At 41.8% G+C, this 14,474-nt stretch overlaps 1 protein-coding gene across 1 annotated transcript in view; it reads left to right on the top strand.

The window, feature by feature from the left end:
• KDM4C (lysine demethylase 4C) overlaps positions 1 to 14,474 on the top strand; it is a 324,567-nt gene that overhangs the window by 272,662 nt on the left and 37,431 nt on the right. The window contains exon 18 of the mRNA XM_044272540.1: positions 12,488 to 12,673. Within this exon, the coding sequence (XP_044128475.1) occupies positions 12,488 to 12,673 (186 nt within the window). The remainder of the gene's footprint in view (positions 1 to 12,487; positions 12,674 to 14,474) is intronic.

The following is a 14,474-nucleotide window of genomic DNA, read 5'->3' as shown; positions in this document are numbered from 1 at the left end:
GGTGACCAAACAAGCGTTTGACTGACAGCTGTCTAAGATGCTTGGGCAGCTTTAGTGTAGCCTTTAATATTAGGCCCTGTGCACGCAACCCTATCTGTTTTGCGGTCCACAAGTCGTGGATCCCCAAAATATAAATGCGGTTTGTGCTACATCTGCATTTATTTAGACTCATTGACTTCAGTGGCTCCGTAGTCTGCATTTTGTGAACAAGCATAGGACATGGTCTACCTTTTGGCAGAACGCAAGTGCGGGAAAACACATGGATACGGTCAAGTGGTCTTATATGTAGTTAGTTGTGGCTCACAGTTTGTGTTCCTATCAGCTCACAATATGTCAACTAGCCCTTAACATACAACATATAAGACCTGCAGGCTTCTTTTAGAAATTAAAACTTTTTTTAATCTTAACTAGCAAGGGACCGACCCTCCGAAAAGTCTTTTCAGCTTGGCTGCTTTAAAGTGAACTGCTCTTCCCTGCTGTCAGAGTGAATAGTTTGTCATGCCTTTTTGAGAGCTATCTGATTGATGCTCCGTTGTTTGAATTTAGCATAAAAGCAGCTTGTAATCAGTTTCAATCCACCGTGCTACTTCTTGCTGCTCCTTGACATGGTGTGTAACTTTAGGGGGTAATTTGTGTTTTGCAGCTTTGACTTTACAGTGGAGAGGTTTTGTTATGGCCCCAGGCTCAATACTGGGAGTTTCTAACTTTCATTCAGTTGAGTCCTTGGAGAAGTGACTCATCCGATTTACAGGGACATAAAATCCGATATTGTTTTAAAGCAATTTAATGTTGACTTCTTACAGTTTTTCATACTAAATAAAATGTTAAATCAACATACTGCTTTTATACAACGTGCACTTATTTTAGATGATTGCTTTACTTAATTGAATACTGTATTTGAAGCTGTACGCAATCCCCTCTGAGAGGACGAAGCAACAAGCTTCAGTACTGGAAGATGAGGTGTGCAATCTGCCCCCTTAGGCCCCTTTCACACGGGCGAGTTTTCCGTGCGGGTGCGATGCGTGAGTTGAACGCATTGCACCCGCACTGAATCCTGACCCATTCATTTCTATGGGGCTGTTCACATGAGCGGTGATTTTCACGCATCACTTATGCGTTGCGTGAAAATCGCAGCATGTTCTATATTCAGCGTTTTTCACGTAACGCAGGCCCCATAGAAATGAATGGGGTTGCGTGAAAATCGCAAGCATCCGCAAGCAAGTGCGGATGCGGTGCGATTTCCACGCATGGGTTCTAGGTGACAGTCTATTCACTGTATTATTTTCCCTTATAACATGGTTATAAGGGAAAATAATAGCATTCTGACTACAGAATGCTTAGTATAATAGTGCTGGGAGGGTTAAAAAAAATAAAAAAAGTTAACTCACCTTATCCCCATGATCGCCTAGTTCCCGGTCGGTCTGTTCTTTAGCTGTGGCTAAAGGACCTGTGGTGATGTCAGATCACATGCTCCATCACCATGGTGATGGACCATGTGATTGGAGCATGTGATCTGACATCACCAAAGGTCATTCAGCAGACAGCTAAAGAACAGACCGGGATCTACACGATCATGGGGATAAGGTGAGTTAACTTTTTTATTATTTTTAACCCTTCCAGCACTATTATACTAAGCATTCTGTATTCAGAATGCTATTATTTTCCCTTATAACCATGTTATAAGGGAAAATAATACAATCTTCAGAACATCAATCCCAAGCAGTTCGGGTTTGGGTACCAAACATGCGCGATTTTTCTCACGCGAGTGCAAAACGCATGACAATGTTTTGCACTCGCGCGGAAAAATCGCGGGTGTTTCCGCAACGCACCCGCACATTTTTCCGCAACGCCCGTGTGAAACCAGCCTTACACTGACCATACCCTTTAGATACTGTAGATGTTGGCTGAATGCTTGTCCAGCCACCAGTTGTTCTTTCCTGGTCTCCCCATACATGCTGGCGCTCAGCTGATCGTGCTGTTCTGAGAGGGTGAGGGGAGAAAGCCATTGATAATTTCCTGGTGCCAGATTATCTACCAAGAACAGACTTGTTTGCCATGGTGAAATCCAACACCTTAAGGGTCCATTCACACGTCCGTATTTGTTTTGCGGATCTGCAAAACACAGACATCGGCAATGTGCGTTCCTCATTTTGCAGACCTCACATTGCCTGCACGCTCATAGAAAATGCCTTTTCTTGTCCGGAACCCAGGTGTGCGGACAAGAATAGGACATGTTCTATTTTTGGGGGTATCCGGAAGTGCAGATCCGCAAATGTGGACACAACATTCCGGCTCCATTGAAAATAAATGGGTCTGCACCTGTTCCACAGGATGCGGACCCATTTTGCGGACGTTTGAATTGACCCTAATCCTTCTTTTCCAAGACATCTACTGTAGGGAAGGCTCAGGACGCACCCATACACATTAGGTGATTGGAGGGTTCGTCTGAAATTAATCTAATGTTTATGGCCAGCTTAAAGGGGTTGTGCAAGATAGGAAGGGGTTTTGACAAAGCCCTCCCACCATCCATCTTGGCAGGACCTGTAAAGGGAAGCTTACTTACCTGCTTCCTGGTGCTGATTCCCTTCTTTCTCCTCCAGGCCTGTGATTCTCCACTAGGCTCCATCGCTGTAAACATCTGGTTTCTCATTGCCGCAGTCAGTTATTGGTCATAGAAGAGACTGGATCCCCTTGTTTCATGTTACCATTTGTCATGACATAATGGGAGCCAGTCACCGCCGCGGCCAGTGATAGGCTGCAGGCGATGTCAAACCAGATTTTTACAATGAGGGAGCCCAGTGTCTCATCAGGAGCCAGGAGGAGAAGGACCAGGGAACCAGCTCGGGGAAGCAGGTAAGTAATCTTCTCTTTACAGGTCCCTATTCTTGCACAACCCCTTTAAGTCTATTTGTTTAGTGAGTAGGGCAGTTAGACACTGTTTTTCTGTGCTGGACAATCAAAATCAGCAGCACATAAATTGTGCTTTATACAGCCAAATAATTTAACCATTCAGCATATTGCTACATAGCATCTGTGAATGTACGAGTAAAAAGGGTTCATAGTCTCTTGGCAAAATTCCACCGGGTTGGTCTAAGTGTATAACCCTTTGATTGCCAAGGACATATGTCCTGAATGTGAAGGCTTGCTACAGCTAGAATATTAATGCAGAATTTTAACTTTCAAATGGTTTTTGTGCTAGGTGCAGTATTTGGTGAAGTTGGTGTGCAGCGTGATTTTGAATGTGTTTAGAGAGAGTGAAGCAAGTGACATTAGAAAGATTACCGAATGTTAGGCTGAGTTCACACTTCAGTTATTTGATCTGTTATTTTCATTAGTTATTGTTGAGCCAAAACCAGGTGAGGGTCAAAAACACAGAACAGGTGCAGATCTTTCCATTATACCTTATTTCTGGGTAGGCTTCACTACTGGTTTTGGCTCACAATAACTGATCAAATAGCTAAAGTGTGAACTCGGCCTTATAGTGGATTTAGACGGGACGATTCTGCAGCCAATTGCTTCCCGACAGTCGGCTTCTTGTTTAGTGAAGGAGATTGCTGCGTTTACAGGCAGCAATCTCCTTCACTGTATGAGGTCGGGGAATCATTATTGCGATCCCTTGTCCCCATACTGAATAATGGTTTCTGAGCAGCAGATCACTGTTTTAATCACATGATCTGCTGCCCGGTGTATAACTAAGCACTGGGCGGAGTTAGAGGTGTGGCTTAATATACTTAAAATTTGCTGCAGTGCACTACGTGTGCCTCTGTAATTTTACCTCTTTGGCCTTTTCAAGGGTTGCTAGGTATGCTATTGTGATGTCCATGTGAGAACCATCCCTGTAGTGTGGCATTCACTTTGCACTTTATCCGGCTATTTTGACATAGTTTACATTGTTTATGTGTTCTGACATCAATGTGTTTAGTATCCATGCACTGTTACATTTCTGCTACTTTTTATTCCTGTGCTATGACTTCACTTGGTGTATTCTCTCTGTTCTGTGACATCACACTGTTTACTCTGACATCACAGTTTTTATGATATCTTTACTTTGACATCATTGTGAGCATTATTCCTCAGCTATGACTTCACAGTGTATATTATTAAGTGTTCTTGCATGGCAAGAACACTTACTGTTATCTCACATATATATTCTTATTATAGCCACATTTGCCTCCCTAACTCTTCTCACAGTTTTTACACTACATAGACAGTAATATACCGAAATGTGCAGATTGTTCCCTATTGGTGTGCTATTACTTTGTTGAACGTTTTGCCAAATGGTTCACAAAATATCGTCATTTTTGTGGCGAAATTGGTCCCGTTAGAATGAATGGTGAAATGTTCTAAACTAGCTAAAAAATCAGGACATAATTTCTAAACTGCCACCACTCCCTGATTTTCACCTACACAAATCTTATATCAAAGCGTTCAGCTATCCCCGCTGCCACTAAAAATGTCCACGGCTAAGCCATAGTCCTGATTTTCACAATATGACCATTTGTTTGCAACTCACGCCGCCCATTGACATTCATTGAAACTCCACTCTAGCCACCTCAAATTTGAAGGGCAATTTCTAAACTGAGACTGTGCCTTGATTTTTCATATTTCAGAGACCTGTAGGTCTGGGTCTTGTGATTCTCACAATATAAAGCTCTTCGGTGTAGGATTTATCATTTTTAAACTACAACCGTTTGAAGATGGCAACCGCCAGTGAAGTGAGCAAGTTGGTGCAGTTTGTTTTTAACCGCTCTTCTCTGCCCTTGTTGTAGAGTTAGTTGCCATAGGAACCCAGGTGTGTGAGCAGCCAGCAGAGTGACAAAAGCTAGAGTGTGAGCTGAAAAATCTGCCACCACTCCCTCATTTTCAAGCCCACCTACACAAATCGGCTGCTAATGTTTTTATAAATGTATGTTTTAATGTAACTGTGAAGCACTTTGGGCAACAACATTGCAATTAAATGTGGTATATAAATAAATAAAAGTTGAAATGCATTTCTCACTCTATCAAGCTTGCCATGTGCACTTTTTAAATTTGACCAATCAATTGGTTAGTATAATGTTTACTATCTTTACTCACTCCGAGCACTCCATAAAGTTACTCTGCCCACTCCATAAAGTTACTCTGCCCATTCCATCCTTTCCACAGTTACTCTAGCCACTCCAACCACACAACAGTTACCCAAGCCACTCCACCCAGTTACTCCGCCCACTCCCGTTGTAGACTACTGGTGGAGGCAAAAACACATCACACAATTTCCCCAGAAATTGTAGCTTTTCTAGTTCCTATACTATCATCCCCTTGTTCTTCATCCCTGTACTATGACGACACTCTCTTCATGATTCCTGTCCTGTGGCATTACTGTGATAACAAGCATAGTCCAGTTCGTTGTCCCTATTCTGTGACATCACATTTTGCATTATTCTGGTGTGTTAGGAAGACCAACATTTTTAGGTCCTATCTAACCACGTTTAAGAGCTATTTAAAATATACATTTTATTTTTGCTCAGTTATTTTTTCTAGAGGTACCCATTATATGCTTGCTTGCATGCTTTTATGTATGAAAATTAACCAGTTCCTCCCTAATGCACATTCATTTTAAAAAGCATCCTTACAAAACTATAGTGAAGGACATTCAATCATGTAGCGTTAGAAATGTATGTCACCTAGTCTCAATTACATGATTGTAGCGTAAAGTATAATATAGCAGTCTGTGTGGAATCTGGCCAAAGATGCCTCCTCAAGTGGCATTAGAGTCCACCTTTGTTTTTCCTGGGTATCTTTTCCTACGCAGTCACTTCTTTTTCATTTCAGATGGATGTTGTATTCACTTCCATTACTTCTGACACTGGCAGATTCTGTTCCCCCATGAGACTAAAGAACTTATTCACACTTCTCCATGAATCTAGCCTGGCAAACTATTAAGTATGCACAGCAAATTAGTAATGTGTATTTCTCATTTAAATATCAAATAATGTTGTTGAGACCCAGTGGAAAGCATAGGCATATTTATGTGACAGGTGCTTGTCGTCTTCTGTTTGAGGTATAAGATATTGTCTTTTGGCACTAGTAAATAGGAAACTGACTATTCATTGGGATTACCTGCATGCTTGCTGTCATGGCCTCCAAGATGTTCTCTGTACAATATGCAATTTACTGTACAGTCATTATTATTGCATTTGGTGAGTGACAAAAGTATCAAAAGGTAATGTACCATGTTATGAAATGCAGAGTTGGCAAGTCATCAGAGAAAAAGTCGTGAGCGATATGTCATTCGGTGCAGTCTGAAAACAGATCTTTATTTTCTCTCACCTAGCAAAAAGATGGCGCTAGCCTGGAGTATTTTCTTTGTTATTTTACAGTCACCTATTAATATTTCAAATTGCTGCTGAATAGGATGAGAGCTTTACAGACAACATGTGGCACCTTTACACCAGCCATTATGCTTTGTGCTCATATCGGAGTCTAAAATAGAATATCATGAGTAAAGGAACAGAAAAATTGTAACCAGAAAAATGTGATAATGATGAGATTGTTGTCATCGGATAGTATGGTAGAAAGTAGAGCTATGTTAAACTGAAGCTCCAAAGTTGAGTGAAGGTGTTTCCCAACATTTAGACGGCTGTGCCTTTCTTCACCTGTCTCTTGCTTCAAGATGAGCGGTATGAAATGGCCAGCTTAAAAAAAGCCTTTTGCATTGTTCACAATACCCAACGGAGTAACCTTTCTTTTTTCAAAGTTCGGCATCTCGCACCACTCATCTCAGGATATACTGAGCCAAGATTGCTTTATGCTGACCTTAGCGATTCTGTATTGTTCCCTGGTGGTCCTTATTCATGTATTGATTCTGTCACTTTTCAGAGGGTCTTAACATGGGCCTGTCTCTTGTGAAAAAAACATTAAATAGCCCAAAGTAGGGGTAAAGGCGGGATAACTCTGCCAATGATCTAAAGCTGCTATGGCCACTGGTTGAGGAGGACTATTTTCACACCTATAAACAAGGGTGGAAACATCTCTCTTAATTTCAGAATGAATGCTTGCTCTGGGTTTTTCCTGGAAGTAAAGTATAGGAGAAGCGCGACAGTAGTCCAGGATCATGTAGAAATCCTTTATGAACATATCTGTGAAGAATATAAAGGGGAGATTTATGAAACCGTCCATAGCAACCAGTCACAGCACAGCTCACACTTCTTATTCTGCTCCTAAAAATGTGAAATCTTTGCTGTCATTAGCTGTTATGGACAACAGAGACAGATTTTATTTTGTTTAAATTTGGCAAAAAATACCCACGTTACCACTCATCGAACAACCTGTATCGGGACTCAGGAGTAAGTCTAACTTTTACTATACGTACCACTATTGCAAGAATGCTGTAAAGTACCTTTAACTTGCATTGGTCCAGATCGTGTGTCCATAGCCAGATGAATAGTAAAGTTCAATAGGGAGATGAATGACTAGTCTTTCCTTAACCTCTTCAGCTTCACTCATGAGCACAGTTCCTCGGCCGGAAGAAAGAGCGCTCGGGTGAAAAACGTACTGTCAGCTTGTACGGAGCTTCTATATGACATCACATTCTTGGACGGGTGCCATCTTCCACCACTGCGTTTCGGAACACACTGTTTCCTTCGTCAGGGATTTGTCAGATTTTCTTTTAGATAACAATCTTCATAAATCTGCCCCATAGTGTATTGAATCACTAAATATGCTTATTTATTCCAGAGGTCGTGTCCCACATACAGGGCCAGCGTCAGCACCCGGGCAAGTGTCGGGGCTCACTGCTCCTAGGGGGCCCAATCAGGTCTATGCTGAAGATCGCTGTATGGGTAATCCCCCAGTGCTACTGAAGATCACTGTACTCTAGTGTTACTTGTGAGTTTGAGTCCCAGCATAATCATTTCAAAAATAGAGGCTAAATAAAACTTAAATAGACACACCAACCTTTTTAATTTGTGTAACTAATATTTTTTGGTGGGAAAGGTGGCAACCCTAACAGAACCCCTGCTCCCCGGTGACCCCCATAACTTTTTTTTTTATAGTTATGGCTACAGAGATGTGTGGGAGCTCATTTGAGGGAAATCTGTCTTTTTTTTTACAATACCATTTTGGGATGTGTATGACTTGATCCCTTTTTGCTACATTTTTGGGGGAGATAAAGTGATGAAAAAAACGGATGCAAATCAGCCTTTTTTTATTTTTTTTCTGTTACATCCTTCACCATATTGGCTAACTTTTTTTTAAATATTTTAATAGTATGGGTGTTTTTGCATGTGACGATGCCCATAATTTTATTATTTTTTTTGTTCATTTTTGAGCAAAGTGGGGTGATTTTACGGTTTAATTTTTTTTAAAATATATTTTCAAAACTTTTTTTTTTTTATAATTTTTTTTTTAAATTACTTTTCATCCAATTGTAACTTATACAGAATAATAGAAAATGCTATGTGACCCTACCAGTGCTGGGAGGTCAGGACAGGTGCTGCTCTGCGATTACGGGGCGTGACAGCCTAAAGGGGTTTTCCAGGGGAATGATTTTATTTCACGGGAATCTTTTAGCAGTTCTGATCATGCTAAACTGCTGATTGTGCTACATAAGGATGGGGTAGGGTATCACAAACATACATTTTGTGTTGCCTTTGTCTTGGTTTTCGGCCAGAGACTGCGACTTTAGTGTTTAGAAAAATATCAGATGGATCCAGCGAGTACAATCAATAAATTATTTTATTCCATATAGAAAATATTAAAATATACACACAGACATAGTAAAAGTCTAAAGACAATTTAAAATAAGAATCTGAAGTGGGCTTTGGTACCGAGGTACCAGCCAATACCAAAGCCACTTCGGTGAATTGCTACTGTATTCATATCTGTGTATAACAATCCGAAGTCTTTAGCGACTTTGGGCGAGATGATCTTTGGCTCTATGCTGTACAGCATTAAAATCAAAGTATTTGAACAAATCGACCTTGTATTAACTACTTCATAAATGTCACTTGCTGAAGTGAAACAACTCCTTTAACTTTGAATTTCCTAATAGGGTATATGAAATTGATTCAAAAAGTTTCTCCACACATGACTACAGTATAGAAAACAATGTAACAGAAAATGTGTACCTGTGTTGTATGATAGACGTAAAGTGCAGACCTATTGGAAAGTATTACGTCTCTCCATCTGGGTCATTACATGTTTCTCAGCCAGCCATACCTTATTTTACTACTTTAAATGTTTTAAATGTTTAGCATGGTGCAAATCCATCCCACAGCCCAAATGCTACATTATAGACCAGATGTTATTTCTAATACCCAGCATAATTTTGTGGAATCCTTCTGTTTCTTGGAAAAGTTTTGCCATGTAATTTCTATTGGTGCTGTGCGTTTTTAGTTGGATGCTAAGTTTCTATGAATGTTCATAAGGAAAATATTGAAAGCTAATCAAACTGGCGGCTAAATATTGCAAACATGGCAGCACAGTAGTTCCTTACTGCTGTAGAAAATAAATTGCTGTTGCCAACAGATCTTTTTTGTTGATTCTTCAGAACACTTCAAATACAAATCAGCATTTTTATTGCCGTTATGCCTTTATGTTTAATAAAGATATTTTTCTATGCACGGGATAAAAATAACGATCGGGAACAAATTGCTTTGCATTACAGAATAAAATAGAATGAGAATTGGGTCTTCTCAAATCTTGTCGCCGTCTTCATTTTGATCTACAGTTTTAACAGGAAGCAGAAAATTAGTAGTTAGAGTGGATCTTTGACTCATTTATTTAGTTTGGAAATTGGTTTGAATGTTTGCGTTTACCTCCAGTGACAAATGTAAATTTCACTGTTTTTTTCGGAACTTTTTCCGCCAAACCTCAGCTGTCTGAGTTGTAGACCGCAGTTTTCTCCTAACTCGCATAACAGGAAGTGCTCATTGTCTGCCGTAGCCCCAGTGCCAGTCACTCTGTCTACAAGCTTGCCTGCTGGCATTATATAGTGTTCCTGCCACTCTTCTCCCCTGCCCTCACTGGAGAGAGAGGATATCCCTCTCAGCCAGAGACAGGGAATTTTTGAAATGTGTCGCCTGAAGATGAATGAAGGGAACAGATCGGAGAACTACTTTTTGATTCTAGATCAAAATTTTGAATTTACTGATGGAAGTGCATACCAAAGGTGTTTTAAGTGGATTGCTGGAGATGTTTTTTAAAGGGGTTGTCCAATTTATATGAAAATCTGCCCATTGCCCGTAAACGAACATATGCTCACAACTAATCGCCCGTTGTTTTCATGGCTGCCACCCTGATCCATACTGCCAGTCTTTGTTTGCAGGCTGCATCGGTGACATGGCTTTATACGGCATTCGACTGATTCAGCCAATTCCTGCCCTCTGTCTATCTGTTGCTGCATACTGCTGAGGCTAGTGATTGGCTGCAGTGGTTACATGCCATGTACATCTGTCACTGCTGCAGCCTGTGAACAGAAACCAAGGGTGAGGACTGGAGTGGCCGTGCTGGAAATGCTGAGTAAGTGGTGATGAATGATATGTCTTTGTTATATTAACACATCTAGGGTCACTGGGGAAGTATTTGTATGTTGGAGATTCCCTTTAATTTGGCTTTGCTTTAGAACCTTGGTCTTCATAAAAACAGTTTATTCTTCACTGTGTATTTGGCTGGATTAATTTTATTGCTGCAGCAGAAAGATTGATCTGATGGCATCATAAACTGGTGACAGAGACCCTGGTTAAAAAGTTACATCAGTTACTTAAAGGGATTTTCCTGGGAATTTAATATTGATGACCTATCCTCAGGATACAGAGAAGGACATGGTTGGCACTCCACTTACGGGTGTGGTGCTCAGTGGTATGGTGGTTTTCCCAGAACAATGTATCTGTGAACCACGGCACTCAAATAACTTGTCAGATTTGCTGATTACTTTATTTTAACATCCAGTTAATTTAGATTGCACAGGCCATTTTGGTCCACAAACGGACATTGATCACAGCCAAAGTGCAGAGCAGGCAGTCAGAGTTGTTGGATGTCCAGGAACGCCATCATCATCATCAAATCTGCGGGGGTCTAACAACCTACCCCCCCATCAGCTGGTTGAATAGAAGGCCGTGCTCCGTGCAAGTGTAGCCATCCCTTCATTGTTAAGGCCTCTTTCACACTTGCGTTGTCCGGATCCGGCGTGTACTCTACTTGCCGGAATTACACGCCGGATCCGGAAAAACGCAAGTGTACTGAAAGCATTTGAAGACGGATCCGTCTTCAAAATGCGTTCAGTGTTACTATGGCAGCCAGGACACTAGTAAAGTCCTGGTTGCCATAGTAGTAGCGGGGAGCGGTATACTTACAGTCCGTGCGGCTCCCGGGGCGCTCCAGAATGACGTCAGAGCGCCCCATGCGCATGGATGACGTGCCATGCGATCACGTCATCCATGCGCGTGGGGCGCCCTGACGTCACTCTGGAGCGCCCCGGGAGCCGCACGGACGGTAAGTATACTGCTCCCCACTACACTTTACCATGGCTGCCAGGACTTTAGCGTCCCGGCAGCCATGGTAACCATTCAGAAAAAGCTAAACGTCGGATCCGGCAATGCGCCGAAACGACGTTTAGCTTAAGGCCGGATCCGGATCAATGCCTTTCAATGGGCATTAATTCCGGATCCGGCCTTGCGGCAAGTGTTCAGGATTTTTGGCCGGAGCAAAAAGCGCAGCATGCTGTGGTATTTTCTCCGGCCAAAAAATGTTCCGGTCCGGAACTGAAGACATCCTGATGCATCCTGAACGGATTTCACTCCATTCAGAATGCATTAGGATGAAACTGATCAGGATTCTTCCAGCATAAAGCCCCGACGACTGAACTCTATGCCGGAAGACAAGAACGCAGGTGTGAAAGAGCCCTTACCTGTTCGCTGTTGACATCACAGCAGTAAGCAGGTGTATTTCCAAGCTGTCCCATTCACTTCAGTGGGACGGCTCGCTCCCATACTAGTGTATACTACATAGCCGCCCCATAGAAGTGACTGCTTGTAATTACATCTGCTTACTGCTGTCAACAGCGGACAGGTAAACACTGAAGGGAATACAGTGCTCGCACGGAGGGCAGCCTTCTATTTAACCAGCTGAGGACTGAGGATAGGTCATCGGTATTAAAATCCCAGAAAAAAACTTGACCCAGTTGTTTTGCTAAAATGAACATTGATGAGCACGACATTAAAATTTTCATGTGGATTTCTGACAGCATCTCAGAAATAAGCGGCACGTAACTTATTTCAGGGGGAAAACACCTTGATAAGCCCCATTGAATGACTATAGGGCTTCCATGTGTAGATCTGCAGAAAATCCACTACAGAAATGCAAGGGATAGCCTGGGATTTTTACCGTGGGAAAAATACGTGTCAGATTTGAATCCACTGTGCAACAGCAGCAGCCTTCATTTTTTTATATTTTGTTTGCTTATTGTATTAGGCTGTATTCTCATTAAACCTTTTTTTGTCTTCCACAGAGATGTGTTTTCTGCAGACAAAGATTTAAGAACTCTCATGGAGCTTGTATCCAGTGTTCATACGGTCGCTGCCCCACATCCTTCCATGTGACCTGCGCACATGCTGCGGGGGTCGTGATGGAGCCTGATGACTGGCCCTTTGTAGTGTACATCACATGCTTCAGGCACATGATCAATCAGAACCTGGTGAGAACTTATTTTCTGAACGTTTCTCATTATATTGATTTGACATCTTCCAGAGCATGGTCACAGCATTGCAGAATGATGTGTGGCCTTCGTGGGTTTCTAAATCTGTCACTTCAGTTAGTTACCAAGTCTCATGTGGAGGCAAGCTTAAGGCACTTCTTAGAACGTGATCTATATCAAATAATCTGTGCTCTGAATACTTTAACATGTTGAGCTGATAATATGGCAGTGGAAGATTTCACCCTGAAGTTAGCCTTCAACCACTGAGTGAACTGAAGGAAGGCATTGTAAACAAGTGACGGGAGCAAAAATCTCCAGCGACGTAGTCCTTTTCTTGGCTCTGTTTTACTGAATACTAGTCTTGCTTTTTAATATGTTATTCATTTTTTGTCTGAGATTTAAATGTATTTAGTAAATTGTGATATATATATATATATATATATATATATATATATCCTTTTTTTTTTTTATCAATACTGTTTTAATTGAAAAGAAAGACGTACCAGTGCAGATTGTCAGCAGTAAGTATGGCGCGCAGACCACTGCAGTCTAGGATAACATCCTTACTTATCCGCTAATAAGCAAAAAGGCTTTCTTGTAGTAAACCTATAGAACAATAAGAGAAAATAAAATCCTAAAACAAAGGACTCCGTGCACAGTAGAAGCCCTTATATATTAAGCATCTGGGTAGATTCCAACACTCGCTCTCATGTGCCCGTGAATCACTCCTTAACCCCCGTGAGAGGGAGAGTACTCAGGGACAGGTTTCAGCTAATTGCTACCTTTGATATGGCAAATAGTCCGATACGGGAGATCCTCCGCAAGCATTGGTGGATTCTGCAGATGGATCCCGACGTTGGCAATTTTGTCAGCCCCACTACTGTGATCACGTACCGGTCGGGTCGCAACCTTAAGGATCGCCTCTGCCACAGCTTCTTTCAGACATCTACTCCATCGACTGCCTTGTGGTAGCTGCATTGCGTGCGACTCCATCAAGCCCGGGTCCACATTCTGCAGTACGGTTACGACCAAATCGTATACCATCCGTACTTTTATCAATTGCAGATCTTCTGGGCTGGTATATCTGATTACATGCACCTGCGGTATACAATACGTGGGGAAGACGCTATGCGAGTTCTGAGGTCGCATAGGAGAGCATCTCAATGACATTTTCAAAAAAAATACTGACACTCTGGTTGCCCGTCATGTCAATACACGGCACTCAGGTGACATACAGGCAATACGCTTTCAGGGGATTGAGATGGTACGACCCTCTCCCCGAGGGGGTCACTTGGATCAACGAGTCCTACAGAAGGGGGCCCAATGGACCTTTAAACTGGGGACACTGCGGCCTCATGGACTCAATGACCACATTTCGTATGTCAGTTTTATTGACTGACTGCAGTACAGTTGTGGTTTGTCATTTTTCTAGTGGGTTATTATCTCCTTGTATCCATGTGACATATGCTAGATAGAAGAAATGTTTTTGTGTTGCATGCATTTTGTATGTGATGCTGTGTCTTGCTGGCATATTTCCATTACTTGTTTTTGCAATATATCCCCCTTTATATATATCAATTCCACGTATTACTATTTATGTGGTTTCATTACCCATGACCAGTGTGGCTTTGCTTTATCAGACTGGTTGACACAGCGAACAGTCTTGTCACTATATGGTTTTCCCGTCTGTCCCCTCCGGCCACTGACTTTATTCCCTGCCTCTAGTTATGCCTTGTATTCTATAATTCATTACCTTAGGCTACATGCACACGACCATATGTGTTTTGCGGTCCGCAAATTG

The sequence above is a fragment of the Bufo gargarizans genome, chromosome 1 (genome assembly GCF_014858855.1).
Source record: "Bufo gargarizans isolate SCDJY-AF-19 chromosome 1, ASM1485885v1, whole genome shotgun sequence".
Classification (NCBI taxonomy): Eukaryota; Metazoa; Chordata; class Amphibia; order Anura; family Bufonidae; genus Bufo; species Bufo gargarizans.
Note: the sequence above shows the minus strand (reverse complement) of the source record. Positions and strands in the feature narration are given on the sequence as shown.